This window comes from Typopeltis vanoorti, chromosome 6 (genome assembly GCF_054136105.1).
Source record: "Typopeltis vanoorti isolate ZY-2024b chromosome 6, IOZ_Tvanoo_1.0, whole genome shotgun sequence".
NCBI lineage: Eukaryota > Metazoa > Arthropoda > Arachnida > Uropygi > Thelyphonidae > Typopeltis > Typopeltis vanoorti.
Genome location: NC_143554.1, coordinates 21,978,734 through 21,999,731, shown reverse-complemented (window position 1 = coordinate 21,999,731; position 20,998 = coordinate 21,978,734). Strand labels below are relative to the sequence as shown.

The 20,998-nt window shown below is 35.3% G+C and overlaps 1 protein-coding gene across 4 annotated transcripts in view; it reads right to left on the bottom strand.

Moving 5' to 3' along the window:
• Positions 1-20,998, bottom strand: part of beta-PheRS (phenylalanine--tRNA ligase beta subunit) — a 251,748-nt gene that overhangs the window by 150,194 nt on the left and 80,556 nt on the right. For all 4 annotated transcript variants that reach the window (XR_016548477.1, XM_090394711.1, XM_090394713.1 and 1 more), the window contains exons 7-8: positions 17,177-17,327; positions 5,675-5,783 (exon numbers count right to left, since the gene is read on the bottom strand). Coding sequence is in view for 3 of the 4 variants with exons in the window: in XM_090394711.1 (XP_090250837.1) it covers positions 5,675-5,783; positions 17,177-17,327 (260 nt within the window). In the remaining variant the exon portion in view is untranslated. The remainder of the gene's footprint in view (positions 1-5,674; positions 5,784-17,176; positions 17,328-20,998) is intronic.

The following is a 20,998-nucleotide window of genomic DNA, read 5'->3' as shown; positions in this document are numbered from 1 at the left end:
CTGGAGCGTCGCCCGGTTAAACAAGGCCCCTGTTGTTTTCGCCAGGGAACCAGGGCGAACAGCAAAAAGTCAGCTACTGGAACAAATCTGAAAACAAACCCCAACTCAACATCACCAGAGTTAAAGATCGGTAGTATCAACGTAAGAAGCCTGAATGGCAAAGAAATGGAGCTAGCTGAGGAATTAGATAAGTACCAGATCGACATAATAGGGGTGACTGAAATAAAAAAGACCAAAACTGGTGAGATCTTTCTGAGCAATAAATACAAAATGTTATATTCAGGCAATGACAATCAAGGAAAAGAAGGAGTAGCCATAGTATTCAACACAAAATACGAGGCTAATCTTCTTGAATGGTAGTCAGTCTCAAGTAGAGTAATGTGGGCAAATATGAGAATGGGGAACTGGACAATGAGACTTATTTGTGCCTATGGTCCAACAGAAGGTTCTACTAAGGTTAGGTTAGGTTAGAAGTGGAGGAATTTTTTGAGGCTTTAGAAAAAGCAACTGACACAATGAAAAAGGAAAAGTTGGTCCTTGTTGGGGATATAAATAGTAGAGTAGGAAATGATTGTGAGACATACAAAAATATTTTGGGAAAATTTGGAGAAAAGAGCAAAGCTAATAATAATGGCAAATATCTGTTGGATTTCTGCTCAGGACATGGACTGGTTATTACTAACACCATGTTCCAACATAAAAATGTGCACAAATTCACATGGAGAGAAGAGGCTAGGAATAAGAAAAGTCTCATTGACTATGTTATTGTTGATAGTGATGTTTTCTCCCTGGTGCAGGACACCAGAGTGTACAGAGGATTTGAAATTGGAAGTGATCACTATTTAGTCTTGAGCAGGATAAAATTGAATTTCATATTGAAAAGAATAACATGTAAGAAAGTTTTAAAGCGAATAAAAGTTGAGCAGCTCTCAGATGTGAACTGTAGACTAAAATACAGAAATATTATTGAAAAGAAAATGAAAGAGTTTGAGAACAGGAATCAAACCTTGGAGATTCAGTGGCAAACTCTGAAGGAAACATTGATTGATTCTGCCAGAGAGGCATGTGGTGAGGTTGTGTGCAAGGATAAAAAAATCAGAACTCCCTGGTGGACACAGGAAGTTAAAGAGGCAGTGAAGGAAAAGAAGAAAGCATATCAAAAGTTCCTGGCAAATAAGTCAGCTTTTACTCTTACAGAATACAGAGACAAATGTAAGAAACCTAAACAGTGTGTAAAACTAGCTAAACAAAAGTCATGGGAGGACTTTGGCAAGAATATAGAAAATAAATATCAAGAAGGTGGCAAAATATTCTGGAGGTTGTTGAAGAAGCTTAGGAATGGAGGAAAGAGTGCTGTAAAAGGAATTAGAGATGATAAAGGTGAAATGAAAACAGGAGAAAAAGATATCCTTGAAGTATGGAGTAATTACTTTGAAAAACTGCTAAATGAAACAAGCAGGGATGACAGCACAGTGACAAAAAACACTGACCAGGCATGCAGTCAGGAATACATATCCATACTTGAAGTAGAAAAAGCCGTCAAAGGCTTGAAATGTGGAAAGGCAGCAGGAGTAGATGATATTCGACCAGAAATGCTGAAGTATGGTGGTATAAGAGTCTTACAGTGGCTGCACTGCATAGTTCAGAAAGCCTGGACAGAGGGACGAATTCCCGATGATTGGAGTAGAGCTCTCATAGTACCCATATATAAAAAGGGAAATAAAACTGAATGTGAGAATTACAGAGGTATTTCCCTACTGAGTGTTCCTGGCAAAATCTATGCAAGTATACCTGAGAAACGGTTGAGAAGAATTGTGGAAGAAAAGCTTGGTGAAGAACAAGCTGGATTCAGGCCAAATAGAGGCTGTCAGGATCAGATCTTCACTTTACGACAAATAATCGAGAAAGCATGGGAATATAACAAAGATCTGTATTTAAGTTTTGTCGATTTGGAAAAGGCATATGACAAGGTGCCAAGAGAGAAGCTATTCAATATGCTGCAGTTATATGGTGTCAATGGGGCATTATATCAAGCAATACGTAGTCTTTATTTGAGTTGTGAGTCAGCAGTTAGAATTGAAGGAAGTACAGGAAGATGGTTTAATGTTAAATCTGGTGTGAGACAAGGATGTACATTATCCCCTCTGTTATTCATTATCTATATGGATCACATTATGAAGGAATGTGGTATTAAACCTGATATCAAAATTGGAGATGTTAATGTCAGCTCTTTGCTTTATGCGGATGATGTTATACTTCTAAATAAATCCGCTACAAGTCTGCAAGATTCTCTGACTAAATTGAATAGCTGTTGTAATAGATATGGTATGAAGGTCAGCAATAAAAAGACAAAGACAATGAAAATAGGCAGAATCGTTGAAAATGTCAACTGTGTTGTGAATGGAGAACCTGTGGAACAAGTAAAACATTTCAGCTACTTAGGCACAATTTTTACTGAAGATGCTAAACTAAATATAGAAATAGACAACAGAATCAGCAAAGCTGGTATCGTGGGAAGTCAATTGAATAAATTCATATGGAATAAGAAAGAAATTAGTCGGAACACTAAATTAGCTGTATACAAGACTGTGTTCAAACCAATTTTAACTTATGGATCTGAGAGCTGGGTCAGAAGTAAAACACTTGACCAAAGACTAGAGACTGCAGATATGAGAATCCTGAGAAAGATTATAGGCGTGAACAGATGGCATCAATGGCAGTATCATATTAAAAACGAGGATATTAGGAAAGGACTTGACATTGTCAGCATCCAGGAATGCGTTAGCAGAGCTAATCTCAGGTGGTATGGTCACTTAAACAGAATGGGCGAGGAAAGATTAGCAAAACAAGTGTTCTCTGCCAGGTTGGCAGGAAAACGACCCAGAGGAAGACCAAGATATAGGTGGATTGATACGGTACAAAGTGCCTTAGACGATAGAAATATAAGATCTGATAATGTTGGAGTCTTGACGAGTAACAGACTGATTTGGAGGAAAATTGTAGATAGGAAGTTAGTAATGATGTAATTTTTTCATGTAGTACTGTCATATCCTGTACACCCCTTGAGGATACATGGCAGGAATTTGATGATGATGATGATGATGATGAGAAATTATATACTTGGTATAATCCTTGATCCAAGTGTAAGCAAACAAAGTTTGCGCCTGAAGTATCTTCGAGAAAGGGCAACTTGTGGTAAAGGTGATATGACTTTGCATCACTTGCCTTAGTATCCCACGAAAATAGTATCCCTTAGTATCCCATGTCCTGAAAATATTTCAGGTACAAACTTTGTTTGCTTACACTTGGATAAAGGATTAAACCAAGTATATAATTTCTTGGTATCTTTAATTTATAGTATAACCAAGCGAAAAACTTTCAACAACTATCTATTTCTAATTCGGATTATTATAATAATAATATGTGACACCTTTTGGCAACTTGTATGTGAAAATATGATATCTGCATTACTTCAACCATGGTATCACCTCTGGGTCTGGCTCCCACTGACAAGACCTCAATAAAGGTCGAAATCGGTCTGGGTAGTGCCCCTTCCCATAATGCATAGCATTATACATATCCGCAAGGAGATGTGCTTTGCATTATGGGATACTAAGGCAAGTGATTTCAAGGATTTGAAGGCAGATGGTCCAAGATTTTTTGTCCTTTTATAAGTTTGTCCAACGGAATACTCGTCCAGTCGGACATTTTTTCCAATCTCAATTTGTCCCATTGATGTCAACTGACTATTATTGTCACCTGTGTCAACTGACTAACCTACAACTATGCCAACTGACTAACCTAATCTAAGCTAATCTAACACGTGACGGTGGACCATGCATATTGTCTTGCGCCCTTCTCTTTTGTTTCAACTGACTAACCTAATATAAATTTAGTTTAATCCTTTATCCAAGTGTGAGTAAACAAAGTTTGCACCTGAAAATATCTTCAGGACTGGGGTAAGGTAGTACAACACCGAGCAACTCGCAGCAAAGGTGGAGCAAGCTAACATTACTCCTATCTCAGTATCTCCCATAATGCAAAACACATCTCCTTACGGATATGTATAATGTTATGCATTAAGGGAAGGGCCACTACCCAGACTAGTTTCGACCTTTATTGAGGTCTCTTCAGTGGGAGTAAGGCCCAAAGGTGGAGATACCAGGCAGAAGCAACGGCAGGTCATCTTTACCTATAGGAGTTGCCAAACGGTGTGCAACCTTTTTATTAAATTACTCTAAAAATAAACTATTAACTAACCTAACCTAATGTGTGAGGGTGGACCATACATATTGTCTTGTGCCCTTCTCTTTTGTGTCAACTGACTATTATTAATGATCACAAGTTACTTATAACTCCTTGCACTAATAATATTGGACAAAATGTTCTACTGGACGAGAAAAGTAATAGACGAAATGTAGGGATTGGATAAGATTTGCACTGGACGAAATGCCCCGAAAGCATGTGAAGTCATACCACCTTTACAACGAGTTGCTCTTGTCTGAAAATATTTCAGCCACAAATTTTGTTTGCAGCTGAAATATTTTCATGACATATAGTGAAATGGCCACTACATATCATTAAATATTTTCATGATATGTAGTGGCCTTTGCCCTTCCATATATTTTTTGATCATCTGCCTCAGAATAAATACTGCATCCGTAGTTCCTCTTTGAGGCATAAAACCAAACGGTTCTTTTACAATAGTAATTTCTTCTCTCAACTTTTCATCTATGATTCTTTCAAATAATTTCATCATATGAGACATAAGTTTAATTCTTCTATAATTACTACAGTCCTGTATTTATTTAGGTGCCACCACACTCATCTCCTAATGCTTCCAGACCTCTACCGGTATTTCATCTGGTCTAGCAGCCTTTCCACTCTTTATTTTGGCTATTGCTCTCACCACTCATCCTCTGTCAATTCCCTTAGTCATTCCTTCATTTGGTAGTTCTTCTTTCTCAGACAGCCTCCCCTTTTCCTCATTCATCAACTTCTCAATATTCCTTCCACCTGATCTGAATACATTATCTTATTATAATCACAATGTATTCAGATTATAATCTGCTTCACTTTGGAATTGTCTTTCATTGCTTTACTCCAAAATTTAGCTAACCTGTAAACCTCCTTCTGTCCTCCAGTCATTTCTAATTCATCATACAAATTTTTATATGCCTTTGCTTTTGCTTGCACCACTACTTTACTTGCTTCTTTCTTCCTTTCTCTCTAGTGTTCACGATTTTCATCCCTCTGGGAGACATCTCAAACTTTCTTTGCTGCTTTCTTCCTTTGTATCACTGCTTGTACATTTTCTTCCCACCACCAGATTTTCTTGTTTTTTCTTATCTTGCTTGCTGTTTCTCCCAGTATCTCCTTAATGATGAAAATAATTTATTTTCATCAAAATACAAAATATGCAGCTTCAATTTAAGTATTTTATTTGATTATTTCACACAGAATGACACAAGGTAATCAACTAGTTGAATTTCTAAAACCAAAAGACAGAGAGAAATAAAAACTTCATTGTATAAAAGTTTTGACTGCTTAACTAGACTCAAACAGCCTAACACATTCTTCAATAAGTAAATTTATTAAGAAATCATAAATAGCTATAAGCATGTATTTTTAAGAAATGCAGCTATGAAAAAATGGAATTTAAAAAATGACTTACCATTGATAATAGGAGGCATTGATAATACAACATCATTGCTATCATATATAACAGGATATAGTGGTTTGTCTTTTATTATATGCAAGTACTGCTTCAAATGACTGTCTTTCTAAGAATATTAAAAAGATTTTAAAATATTACTAAAGCTTTTTCCCTCAGTAAATGATTGAAATAAAAATGATTGAATCTATTACACCAAGTAATAAACTGAAAATTTCTGTTTGGTCTTTATGCAACGTAGGTAAGCCTCATTAATTTCAAATGCTAAGAAGAGCTAAAAATTGTCCTACTATCCACTGGCTTTACAATTAAAAATTGTATGTCTTGATACCCTAATAGCATTTTGTATTACACATGAGAATTTACTAAGTATAAAAAAAATTTTTTTGAAGTTTTCCACTTTGAGCTGGCATTAATGGCTTCTTTAATCAAGATCTCTTACTGGAACAGGTTGCAACTTATTGATGTTGTTATTTTCAGTTCCATCAGCAGAGTTGTCTTCAACTATGCAGGGTTCTGTTCTTGGACCACAGCTGTTTAATTTGTTCATTAATGATATAGGGAAGGATCTAAGAGGAACAGTTCATTTGTTCACTGATGATGCAAAGTTGGGTAGGGCAATAGTGAATGCAGAAGATGTCAAATTCTTTCAGGACGACTTGGATAGATTGGAGTTCTGGGCTAAGGAGAATGGATGTCAATTGAATGTGACAAAATGTAAAGTTATGCATTTTGGGGTGAAAAGATTAGCAGCAGTATACCATATTGGTGGAACTGTACTCCAGGAGATTGATGAGGCCAGGGACATGGGATAGTTGGTGGATAGGGAGATGAAGTTTAGGGGGCACATTGCAAAAGTGGCTAAATCAGCTCATCGACTCACTTGGTTGTTGAAAAATACTTTGACGAGCAGAGACAAGCAAGTTATTGTACCTCTGTACTGAGCCTTGATAAGATCTCATCTCGACTTGGTCACCTAGGTTTCTTCTTGATGGGGAGGAGGCGGAGGATCCAGAGGCGAGTGACCAAGATGATAGCAGGTCTATGGAATGAACCTTATGAGAACAAGTTGAAGATTTGTGGGTTGCAGAAGTTAGTTGACATGCAGAAAAGGGGTGATATGATTGAGACATTCAAATTGCTAAAGGGTTTCTATAGGATTAATTCAGAGGATATTTTTGAGATCAGGACTGGTGGTGGGAGAACTAGGGGACACCTATATGGAAGCTGGGCAAGAGTGTGGTTAGCAAGGGTGTTAGAGCTGGGTTCTTTACTTTTAGAGTGGTAAATGAGTGGAATAAGCTGCCAGAGTCTGTTGTGGGTGCTATGATGGTGAGTGAGTTCAAGGTATGATAGATACTGTGAGAATGTCGTATAATTGTGTGGACATGATGTTTATGGCCTCCCTCGATGGGTCTAAGGACTCCCTGGAGTGGCCCGTAATAATAATAATAATAACTACATACAGTCCATGTCTGGTGGTTTAGGAACTGCCAAAGTACTATCATGAAGTAGTGATCTCATAACTGATATAGACCGATGCAGTAAATATTCTTACATACCTAGATTTTTCAGAAATGTCATAGTGTTTCTCACACAGAAGTTGCAATTAGGCCAAGTGTGATTTTCCACCTTACATCCAAATGCTTTTTTAATCAGAGGAATGCTTCCTTCACAGATTTTAATGTCATTTCAGCATATGTATATAATAAAATGAAGCAGAACAACTGAAGTTGTATGAGGCAGCATGCAACACCAACTTCAAATTGTAATCAAAGTCATGCAGTCTGTAGTCCATGTGCAAAAACAAATGAGCAACTACAACAAAATGCACCCTAACAACACTAACTATGACTTAACCTTTCCAACAAATAGTGGTTTCTAACAAAACTGGTTATGAGAAATGAGAATGCAAATATTAAATCACATGGATGAAAAAAAAAAGTACTCGGCGATAAACATATATCTACTTGCACTTGCTCTTTGTAGCACTGAGATTACAGGACACAAATAGAGCCATCTCACTTGAAAGTGGAAAGTGCAAATGATGTATATGTAATGTAATCTTTGCACCTCATGACTAAGAGAGTAATACTACTGGCACTGACTGACTTCCACTAAACAAAAGACATTTACTTTGGCAAACAACTACAGGCAAGCAATAGATATGGATGGATATCAATGTCTTTTTTTCCTTACATAATTATGTTAAACTTATCGACATTTTACTCGTTATCATGGTTTTAGGTGAACCAGTCTGTTCCAGTCTCATGCCACTGCTTTCTTGCTCTTCCAATTCTTCTTTTTCTATTTATTTTATATCTATACAGTGATACACCGAAGTTACGCGGTACATGGGACCAACAAAAAGCGCATAAGTCGAATTCACGTAATTCGGGGTATAATTTTGCATGTAATTTATATATACAAACATACAATTGGGACCAAAGGTTTACAAAAACACGTATATTTTTTAAGAAATATACAGTAATCATAATTGTAGTTTTTTTGTACATAAAAAAAAAAGAAAGTTATTGCAATGTCGATGGTTTCATAAAATTTAATAGATTCGTCTAATGGCATAATGTCTTTTTCTTGTCAGGCAAAATTTCTTCATGGCAAGCCAGTGATTTTTTTTATTCCTTGCCTTGTGGCTACAATTCGTTCCTCGTTAGAATCTATGTCCTCCAAAATCTGTAAACCTTTCTTAATTAAAGTGAGACCTTCTGTTAATTTTGCAATTGTCATGTGCTTTTCTGGTAAAACTGGATCTGAGGTTTCGGTCTCTTCAGCAGCGCTTTGCTTACGCATCTATATGAGCACGTCGATTGTAAGCTCCTTGTTATGTGAGTCTAACAGCTCGCTGACATCTTCACTGTCGACTTCTAAATCTAACTGCCAGGCAAGGTTGACAACTTCTTCTATTGCTTCAGCAACTTGATCAGTTTCTGGCAACATTTCCGTTTTGCATTTAAAAAAGGATGGACAAAGTTTTTTTCAGACACCATTCAAGGTTTTTTGGGAAATTTCACCCCAAGAATCTCCAATAATCCTTACAGCATTTAAAACATTAAACTGTTTCCAAAACTCTTTAACAGACAGTTGCTCATTTTGCCTCATAGGTTCATTCAGACTTGCAAATGAACGGCGTGTTTAGTACGCTTTGAATGTTTTGATAACTGCTTGGTCCATCGTTTGAAGTAAGCTGATTGTATTTGGAGGCAAGAAAACAACTTTTACAAGTGGATCAAAATCAATTAAAGTTGCAGGAGGGTGACCAGGTGCATTATCAATGATGAGTGTAACTTTAAATGGAATTTTTTTAAACTGGCAATAACATTCAACTTCAGGTATGAAGTGGTGACCAAACCAGTCTTCAAAAATAGAAGCTTTCACCCAAGCTTTAGAATTTGACTTCCAAATCACTGGCAAGCCAGCTTTAGATTTTTTTTCAGAGCTCTTGGATTTTCAGAACAATAAATTAAGAGAGGTTTTAACTTGCAATCACCAGCCGCATTTCCACCAAGCATTACTGTCAATCGGTCTTTGGGAGCTTAAAGCCAGGAAACGTTTTTTCTTCACGTGCGATGAAAGTTCTCTTAGACATCTTTTTCCAGAACAAGCCAATCTCGTCTATATTAAATATGGTTTGACTGCTATAGCTACCTTCCTCGATGATAGCCTTAAGTGCTCAGGAAAAGCAGACGAAGCCTCTTTATCAGCACTTGCCGCCTCTCCACTCTCCGGGATGCTGTTCCAGTTACAGCGATTTTTAAATCGGTTGAACCAACCATTACTGGCCACGAAATTTTCTTCTTTGGCCGCTTCTCCAGCTTCTACTTTTAGCCTCTCAAAAATCAGCTTGGCTTGGCTGCATATTGTCGTTTGATCAACTGGACAATTTTTTACTTTTACTTGATTATCACACCATAATTTAAGCATCATTTTCATCTCACCAATAATTCCATGACGTTTAAGAATTATGCTTGAATTCAATGATTGGGCATTTTTCACAGCAACGAGAATTCTTTCTTTATCTTTCATGATTGTTCTTACTGTGGATTCCTGTAAATCGAACTTCTTTGATAGCTCACAAATTTTCATTCTGCCTTCAAAATCCTTAATAATGTTGAGTTTTGTTTCCAAAGTCAATGTGTTTCTTTTCTTGCTAGCTGTAGAAGAATCGGACTTGCTTCTTTTGGATGACATTATTATTTTTTATGTGATTTTTGTAGACTATAAAAATCGGGTATGAATGGAGACCGCTCGAAACACATCAGTGCTTGTTCACAGCATGTGCGATGCTGGCCGGCATGGAAAGATACAACTAGTGGTGAGGCGTGAAGGGAACACGTACATATAAGAAACCGTGTAACTCTGGATTCGTGTAAGTCGGGGTATTACTGTATAGTATTTTTGACAATTTGCTACTGTCCATCCAATTTAGATGTTCTAACCATTTTTATTTATATTTACTTATATAGTGGTTAATTGGTTTTATATTCATATATTTTGTAAAATTTCTTCCTTTGTTTTATGATCCTACTTGATATATTCTGCTGTTTTTCTGAGAAATTTCATCTCTGCAGTTTGAATTTGTTTTTCATTCTTTTTTTTATGGTTCATGTTTCACTTCCTTATAATAAAGTTGGTTTAGATAGGACATTATATAGATGATTCTGGTGTGCTTTTTGTACCAGGGAGGGCTCAAATATATTATTTATTATACTGTTTAATTTAACAAAATTTGATAGCTGAATGTCTATAGGAGTCAGATGAATAAATTTATATGACTAAGAGAGAAATTGGGCATGAACAGATGGCATCAGCGACAGAATCATATTAAAAGTTTATATATTAGTGTAAAAATAATCATAATTTAAAATTCTGAATATTTTTACAAATGTTTATGTTAGTACATTATTAGTTTTGGTTTCATAACACGAAATGTCGGCACTTGCGATGTGTCCGTTATTGATGTTATTTTGTCAAAATGAAATGTGAAGCATTTAAAAAAAATTTATGTATACCTACTGGATTTGGATAGTTGTGTTACTTTCAAAGAAATTTTATTGTGGTTTAAAATTATTAAGTGCTGTGTTTTGTAAAGACATTCTCGTAACACTAACGGAGATGATATGTCAGCCATTATACATAACTTCTTGCTTGCCACTTTCATGGAGTGCACATGCTTGCCGAGGAGTTTGATTGGTGATTGAGAGCTGACAAAGAGAGCGTTCAGTATTGAGGTGACAGAAACAACAAGAGAGCATTCGGTATCAAGGAACGGAGGATAAACAAGATAGAGCTAATGGAAGTTTAAGAACGCAGGCCGGCAAAATTTTGTTCTTAGGAAATTAAGTTTTTATGTAACAGTCAGAGGCATGTTAATAGAAGATTCCAAAAAAGGAATCACAGAACTGTGAGCCTTTAAAGTGAAGAAATTAAGACTGTAAATAAGTATTGGTAAATAAAAGAAAATATTGTAATTGACGTTCTATAGGAATGTTCGAGGAAACGCTGATTGAAAATTTCATCTGTTTTAAGGACACTGGATCTATCTGTTATTTCTACTGGAAAAGGAGATGAAATTTAGCAACTTAGATAAAGCAGTAGAAGAAACTTTTTTTGCTGGTACAAAATATAACAAAGCATGAGGTAAGAGTACCTATACTTCAGTGAATTCAGAATATTTTACTTCGGAGTCAGGAGGAGTAATGTGTGCTACATAAGGGTGATGAGAAAGGATTCTATGGAAAAAGACGTGATTAAGTATATGTTAAATAAACCAGTAATAGGATGAGTCAGAGAATGAGTGATCTCTAAAGTGTGAGTTTATTTTAAAAGGCCTTGGATCCAGTTAATTTTGTAGTTAGTTGCGTAATTTTATTTGAAGTGTATATATTGTTTTTGTTTTATTAAATGTGTATATTTGGTATTTTTTCTTGAGTCAGTGATTTTTCAGATTCTGAAATAAATAGTAAAAAGTCATCGCACCAATCAGAATTGAACCCTTGTGCATATAAATAAAAATACTCGGAAATTAGAAATAACTGTTATAGAGAAAATCTCATAACAAATGAGGATAGATAATTATCAAAGTAATTAAATAAAATCAAATATCTTTAAAACAAATTGGTGCAGCGAACAAAATTGATAATTATCAAAATAATGGCATAGCCGATATAATCAATCTTATCTAAACATTAGGAAGGAACATGACACTGTTAGCATTCAGGAATGAGTAAGCAGAGCTAATCTCAGGTGATATGGTCACTTAAACAGAATAGGAGAGGAAAGGTTAACACAATAGGCGTCATTCTCATAATGACGGGGGGGGGGGGAATCGAGAGAGAGACTAGATCTGAGTGGATGAATGCAGTAATAAGTGCTTTAGAAGACAAAAATTTAAGATCTGATGGTACTGGAGTCTTGACAAATAAGATTAAATTCAAGCAAAATTCTCAATAGGAAGTGAGCAATAATGTATTTATTTATTTTTCTAACTTTATACTGAAAACAGTGCTACATACTATGATTACACATGTAAGACCAGAAGAGGCCTAAGCCCCAACAATATCCTACACTATTCAGCTACATATGTGGGGATTTATTCTCTAATAAGTCCTCCATACTGCCAGTGCACTATGCAAGCCATGCAATGAGAGTAAAGAGTATCCTGAAATCAGCCTGAGAGATGGCAAAGCTTGGTAAGTGCATATAATGTTGTTGTTGTTGACATCATACACCTTTAAAGAATACAGCTGCAGAGATAAATTTTGTTCTTCCTGAAATAGCCATACCAAGTCTTGATTATCAACATAGCAGGCAACACTTTCTCGTGATGCAAGATGTGATTGGTAGCCCAGCACTCATACCTCATACACTGATAATCACTAACTCATCTCCTCTTTACCACAAGGTCAGGCTTCCTCAATCCAATGTTAGTCCTATAGTGGGATTGTACTGCTGTTATCCTACCTTTGTTTGTCGACTTATTCTCTATAATCCTCACTATTGCATTTTGTCTTCTGACAAATGTGTGCAATAACAACATTTATGTAGTGCTATCACAGTATCCTGTACATCCCTTGTGGACACATCAGGGATTTGATCATCTCTTCTAGGTGGGAAACTATCACAACGAACACATTACTTTCACAATCTCCCTGATACAAAATTAATAACGGAAAAAACTCACTTACAAAGATTATTTAATAGTATAATTTTTGCCTGTGTGTCACAGGCATCTTCAGTACATTAAGCTCAAATTAAACAATAACTGGCAATTCCAAAAAGCGGCACCTAAGTAGCTGGTGTAAGATAACTAAAAAGGTCTATAAATTTCCTAAAAAAAAATTTTTTTTTAATAGATAAATAAATTAAAAAAAAAATCAATACAATAAAAAGTTAGGAAAGATTAGCTGATTTGTAAAGTACTATCTCTCATAAAGGGGAGATAGATGTAAGCTGTCGGATCTGTTTAAGTTAGGAGAATGATCCGATGGCTTACGTGTATCCCCTTTATGGGAGATAGTACTTTACAAATCAGCTAATCTTTCCTAACTTTTTATTGTATTGATTTTTTTTTTTAATTTATTTATTTATTAAAAAAAAATTTTTTTTTTTAGGAAATTTATCGACCTTTTTAGTTATCTTACACCAGCTACTTAGGTGCCGCTTTTTGGAATTGTCAGTTATTGTTTAATTTGAGCTTAATATACTGAAGATGCCTGTGACACACAGGCGAAAATTATACTATTAAATAATCTTTGTACGTGAGATTTTTTTCCTTTATTAATTTTGTATTGATATGTCTACTCATGGTATACCTCTTTTAAAAATTAAACAATCTCCCTGGTAGAAAACTATTATCAAATGTCTAACATTACTGTTACAATGAAAAAACATAAAAAAGCACATTGATATCAGAAAAAGAAGAAGGCAAAAACTAAACTTCAAAATCAACTTTATTCTAAATAGCTATCTAAAATGTACCTTATACATGGAGAAATGATGTGTCATCACACAAAGATACGAGGACTGTCTTCACCTAATATTCATCTGTGACCACAGCACAGATGAATATATAATAATTTCATATTAATGCTGCAAGATATAGTATTAGAGTTGGGGTTAAAAAAGGTTCTTGCAGATACCTTAGAAGTCTGAAGTGATAACAGAACTGATATTTAGGTTTCTACATTCTGACTGTATATCAAAGTTGAGTTAAGTTCAGTTTATCTGCAGCAACAAAATCCTCTACCTACACCTTCACACTAGTCTAGATATAGTTATTACTACAACAAAACTGATATCAACAAAAGAAATAGTTTGTCATAGTAGAAAGTTTACTACAATGATTCTCCTTTATAACATGGTATTATTACTACAAAACTTTGCAAATTTCTGCAAGAAAATTTTCCAATAAAAGTTAGCAATAACGATAATGAGTCAATATGGTTGACTAAATGGCAATTGTATCCCACTCTCCGACCTGCAGACTGCAGGTTTAATTCTCACTGTTGGTATGGGTATTTGTGAATCTCTTTAGGTGGATGCCGAATTTCACCACCTGGTCTTCAAGAGGCCTGAAGTGGCTTGAAAAAAGTCCAATATTTGTTTTCTAGATCTAGCAGGTTTCTCAGCTATCTAAAAAATAATGTAAAAAATATAAATACATGAAATCAATAAAAATGGGGAGGGGAATCCTTGGCCCACCCATGGCAAATGTACTATAAGTTTACAAAGAGACCTTTAACAGGTGGGAACCAGAAGGGAAAAAAAAAAAAAAAACTATATCCTCAGCCAACAGACAAAACTAGCAGAATGGAACCACCAATCTAGGAGTCAACTGATGTGGGCAAGAATTCAGGTAGAGCATCAGAGAAAATTCTAGGTATCTATGTTACTATGCAACATGAAATAACAGATGGTTTTCACTGGCTGGGGGAATACTACCAATTTGCTTGCTAAGGATTGAAGTAGCTTTATGTTTGTATTTTACAGCCAAGTCCTGATTTACTTTTTTTTCCCTATATTTTTAGGTGCAATAAGAGTGACAACTTCAGTATTACTGACATCAAGAGAGAGAAATCAAACATTATATAACTTTTTATAACTTTAAAAGGTTATAACAATATAACCTTTTAAAGCTCATTTTTTGAAGAAATAAGCTTTAAAAGGTTATACTGCAGAAAAGCTACTGAACAATATGCCAAAGTTTATGTAATGCTTTAACACTTTCATTGCCAAGCTGAAAATTGGAATTTCGTGTGGTGGCCAAATTTTTTTTATTTTTTTATTTAGTTAGCGACGTCCACGCGCTAACGCGTGATCGGCCGTTTGGTGAGAACTCGCATCACGAATTATCGCTTGATTGGCAATGAACATGTTAAAAGTATTCTGGGCTGGGCACTGAATAATCTTGCCTCCACTATTCTCCTAAAAGTGCTAAGAGTGTACAGCATTGGCAGGTTGAGCAAGATTTGTCATAGGAAAAGGATAATATTCCAGACAAACAAATCCCTAAAAGCCTTTGAAATCTACTTCACAAATATACACAATCTTAGTTCTATCCATTTCTTTTAGGTTTGCACGGTGATCCGAAGGCATTTTTGGAAATTATGGAGACAACTACAGTGTTTGAATAAAAACTTTAGTTTACTATTACCAAAATTTTACAATTCGACGTTTCGACCTTTATGTCAAGGTCATCTTCTGGAGCGTACAAATATACACAAGAAACCAGCTATACTACAATCATGCTGGTTCGTTAAAGACACTGACTAATCGCTACCACAATTGTTGGCCTGACCTCTGGTGGAAAAAAAAAATTATACATCAACGCTAGAGTCATATAATTTGTGTTGTCTATTATATACATATATTAACATCATTCCAGCCAGTTTGAGTGGAATGGTTTCTAATACTAGCGGAATGGCTAAAGTCCTGACTTATGCTGAATCTTTCATATTAGGTTGGCTGAATGTGTGCCATCCAGATCCTTGGAATTTTCATACCATCTTTATTGTTAATATTTGGGTGGTTTATCAGGATTTCGCAGGATTCTTTAAATTTTCTTTCGTACCATGTTTTTGTGCGGTGTAAGGAGCAGGTGCTTTTCCAGTTGATTTGGTGTAAGGTGTTAAGTGCATGGTCTGAGAGGCCTGCTTCACCATAATGGTTATATTTAATGTGTCTAATGTGTTCTTTCTTGTGTATAGGGATTGTCCGTCCTGTTTCATCAATGTACGGTAAGTTACAGGTGCAGCGGATGCAATAGACTCCAGGATGTGCTAATGGGAGGAGAGGATCCTTAGAGGAGCTGAATATGGTTTTGAGTTTAGTGGGTGGTTTAAAGGTGGCATTGAGGTTATAATGTTGTAGGATTCTGTTGATTTTTTCTGATAACCCTTTAATGTATGGGATGGCTATGGTTTTATAACCATAGCCATCCCATAGTAAAACCATAAAAATCAACAATAAAGATGGTATGAAAATTCCAAGGATCTGGATGGCACACATTCAGCCAACCTAATATGAAAGATTCAGCATAAGTCAGGACTTTAGCCAATCCGCTAGTATTAGAAACCATTCCACTCAAACTGGCTGGAATGATGTTAATATATGTATATAATAGACAACACAAATAATAGGACTCTAGCGTTGATGTATAATTTTTTTTTCCCCACCAGAGGTCAGGCCAACAACTGTGGTAGCGATTAGTCAGTGTCTTTAACGAACCAGTATGAATGTAGTATAGCTTGTTTCTTGTGTATATTTGTACGCTCCAGAAGATGATCTTGACAAAGGTCGAAACGTCGAATTGTAAAATTTTAGTAATAGTAAACTAAAGTTTTTATTCAAACACGGTAGTTGTCTCCATAATTTCCAAAAATGCATTAGTTCTATCCAGTGATTCCCATTTCTAAGATGAAAAAAACACTTCTCACTTTTCCTAACACTTTTCTCTCAACTTCTTAAATCATCACTTGTCTTCCTTTTCTCATCTACATACACACTCTCTGACAATTTTTATTTCAAAAGAGACATTTGTGTATGTTTGCTATGATATCCCATGCCAGAGTATATACAACTTGGAATCTGTTGCTACTGTTATTAGCAAGGTATCTTCAAGGAAAGTGTCATCACAAGAGGGCCATGACCATTATTGCCATGCATCTATCATGTTCCTACTTAAAATCATTCATTGACAATGCATTTAACTCACTCTAGCAACATAATACATTCCATTTGTGTATCAGTCTTGAGGATCCATTCATTAATTACATTACAATTGTTATCCTGCAGTTCAGCTTTCGATTTGATCCAAGAGACATGATATGATGCTGAGCGCTACTTCTGATTTTGTCTGTTTTTTCTCTCCTAAAGCTGCATTCAATCACTCATCTAACTGGGTTCAAACCAAGGCAAGACCAAATGAAAATTAAAATCTAAAATGCTGTCACAGTAATTCAATAAAATTTTAAGTATACTTACAGAGTATATTTCCATCATTTCACAAGCATTATATTCCTTAGCTTGGTTAAGAGGCATGAAATTAATAGACAAAGGAGCTTTGGCTGTATATGTAAATGGTCCATGTAGAGAGTCTAAGTCATGTGTTCCAATAGCGACTAATGTCCGTTTTCTTAAATAAATAAATTCATAAAATAAATATTACTCTATAATATTTAATTAAATATTAGCATAACATAAGTATAACATAAACATAACAAAAGCCACAACTAAATTACATTAAGGACTGATTCTAACTAAAAACCATAAAATGATTTCTGTAAAAAATTTATTAAAAGTGTGTCACGTTACAGTCAAGAAAAGTAAATTAAAGAAGATTCTTCTTTATCAGCAAATGATCTAACAGAACCAGAAGATTCTTGATCTGCCTTGATCAAGCTCCCAATTTCTTTCTTCAAAAACTCTGTTCCAGCTTTTTTTTTTCTTATCTGGTCTCTCCACTTTTTTTTTTGTAAACCTCCTCTTGGCCTCTTCTTTTCAGTTTTCACTTCATACATTATTTATGGTATTCTTTCTAAACTCAGTTACTAGACATTTAATAGAGACATGCATTTTAGACATAGTACAATATTTTAAATAATGGCTTTGCACATGTAAGAGAAAACTAAACAGAATGTATTAGTGTATATCTTTCACTCAATATACCATGAGCTTCATTCAGTGAAGCTCATGGCAGAAGAATTAGCTACAATTCTCTTGCATGTGTGAAGCTGCTATTTAAAATATTATACTCTTTCTAAATTTATTCTTATTATATGTCCAAACTGCTTTAAGTAAGAGTCACAAGCATTTTTTCAACATTTTCTAGTTCCAAAACTTTCCTGATCTCCACAAGTATTTTCTTTTTAATTGTTTTAGCCATCACTGTATTCACGGCATTCATTTCCATTGCTTATATTTTTCTTATATCTCTTTTCTTTGTCCCCATGTCTCTGCAACATAAGACAAAATGGGTAAAACCTACATAACTTCTACGTTTTACATTAAAAGGTTATCAGAAAAAATCAACAGAATCCTACAACATTATAACCTCAATGCCCCCTTTAAACCACCCACTAAACTTAAAACCATATTCAACTCCTCTAAGGATCTTCTCCTCCCAGTAGCACATCCTGGAGTCTATTGCATCCGCTGCACCTGTAACTTACCGTACATTGGTGAAACGGGACGGACAATCCCTATACGCAAAAAAGAACACATTAGACACATTAAATATAACCATTATAGTGAAGCAGGCCTCTCAGACCATGCACTCAACACCTTACACCAAATCAACTGGAAAAGCACCTGCTCTTTACACCGCACAAAAACCTGGTACGAAAGGAAATTTAAGGAAGCCTGCGAAATCCTGATAAACCACCCAAATATCAACAACAAAGATGGCATGAAAATTCCAAGGATCTGGATGGCACACATTCAGCCTACCTAATATATAAGATCCAGCATGAGTCAGGACTCTAGCCAATCTTCAGCTAGTATTAGAAACCATTCCATACCAACTGGCTGGAATGTACATGATGTTAATATATGTATATAGATAGATACTTGTTGTTGTGCCCAATGTATTTCTACAACACAGATAACACTAATAACAGGATTCTAGCATTGATGTATAATTTTTTTTTTTTTTAAATTCACCAGAGGTCAGGCCAACAATTGTTGTAGCAGTTGGTCAGTGTCTTTAACAAACCAGTTTGGATTGTAGTATAGCTTGTTTTCTGTGTATAGTTGTATGCTCCAGAAGATGACCTTGACATAAAGGTCGAAACGTTGAATGTAGATTTTAGTTATATTAAACTAAAGTTTTTATTCAAACATGGTAGTTGTCTCCATAATTTTCAAAAATGCATTCGGATCACCCTGTAAGCTTAAAAGAAAGGGTACGTAACTTCTGTTAATCAAAAGCTTACACTTCAGTGGAACTCACTGCCACAAAGTAGACTACTTGAACCATTAAAAAAAAGCACACTAACAAACTGAAATCCTCCTCAATATCTCCTGATCTAAACTTCCATCGCTAGAACGTCCACTTCCCAAATATTTGCAGTTTTTACTACTCCTCAAGACTTGCTCATCTTCTTGCCAGTTTATTCTGTAGCTCTTCTATTGAATGTGTCCAAATCACCAATCTGCAAACACAGCTTTCTCATTTCTGGTCAATAACCACATCTAAGACACTATTTATCACCAAAATGAACAACCATGAATATAAGATACATCCTTGTCACAGTTGATTAAAAAAAAATTGTGATGATAAAGGCTTCAGAAAACATTGTACAGTAGAATCTTACTACAGCAAATCTACACATATATAAAATCAGTTTAACAAGTTGAAATTCTTATGGCTTGTTGTATCCATATTTTTAAAATAATTACAGCCAAAAATCGCATAAAAAAGTAAAACATTGTAATAAAAGAAATTACTAGTTTTGTACAGCGCTACTGTGTACTTCTTCAGATCGAGACAAAACACAAATATAAAGAGATATTTACAAAGTGATTTCTGAATTAAAAATTGTCTTTTTTAATTCATTCAACACTTGACAGATGTTGAATGTGGGATTGAGATAATATATGTGTGGTTCATTGTACAAGATATAAAATACCATGTCTGATAGTCTAATTAATTAATGTTTAGATCCTTCAAGTACACCACCCATAGTTCATTTAAGATTAGGCATTGGCTCCTTCTGGGCTTGCCTCCTTAAATTTATGTACATAATTCTTTCCTTCATGGTTACACAGCGATCACAATCCATCATAAAAGTTATGGAAACAATTACAATGTTACAATTACAAGTACCGATCTTTAACTCTGGTGATGTTGAGTTGGGGTGTGCTTTCAGATTTGTTCCAGTAGCTGACTTTTCGCTGTTCGCCCTGGTTCCCTGCAAAAACAACAGGGGCCTTGTCGGGCGACGCCCCAGCCGGCATGAAATTTTGTCATGTTGTGCCATCATTTTCTATATTGGTTTAAGCCAATAAGAATACGATTTGGTTGGCTAAATTCCAAATTGGCAGCCCATCCTTGTTCGTTCAGTATCCAGGTAGACACCCAACAGGGTGCACCACGAGACAGTGAGGACTGGACATTAGATCAGAAGCTCTGGTCGGTTCTCTGCATTCCTTTAAAGACTATGTGGAGGTCTCCTCTGTTATACAGCTTTGATCTTTAAGCAACCCCCCAATGTAACAAATGCCAAAAAGATTTTGTACACCCCTAGTCTTTTCATTGTTTTGGAGATCTTAACTTCATGAAGGCTTTTTTGTACAGATCGAAAGGCAACTTTAAAGTTAATGTTGTAGAATTGTTGCTAATTTGTCTATAACATCTCTGATGTAAGGTAAGGAAACAGTGTCTTTGTAGTAGCCTGGTTGTTTTCTTAGAGCGACGGTTTATTCAAGATGTAATTAATAGTTCTGATGTTGTAAGCTTTTTTTTAAGAATGTCTTTAATATAAGATATTTCTTTTATTATTATTATTATCATCAACTGATATCAGAATTGCTCTCTCTTTTAGAGTTCTGATGATGCTTGTTTTTGTGCCAAGTGCTGGTGGTGTAAGCTGGCATGCAGATACCATCCATTATTGAACTTTTTTTTTCTGCATACTTCAAAAGTAAGACTCCTATGATTTTCAACTGCAATGAGAATATTCAGGAAGGAAACTCTCATATTTCATTTTTTTTCTTTTTAGAGATATTATGAAAGCTCGCTCCTAATATTTTAGAATGTGATCTTCTGAATATGCCTTCTGAATCATGGCATGCAGACTTTAAAAT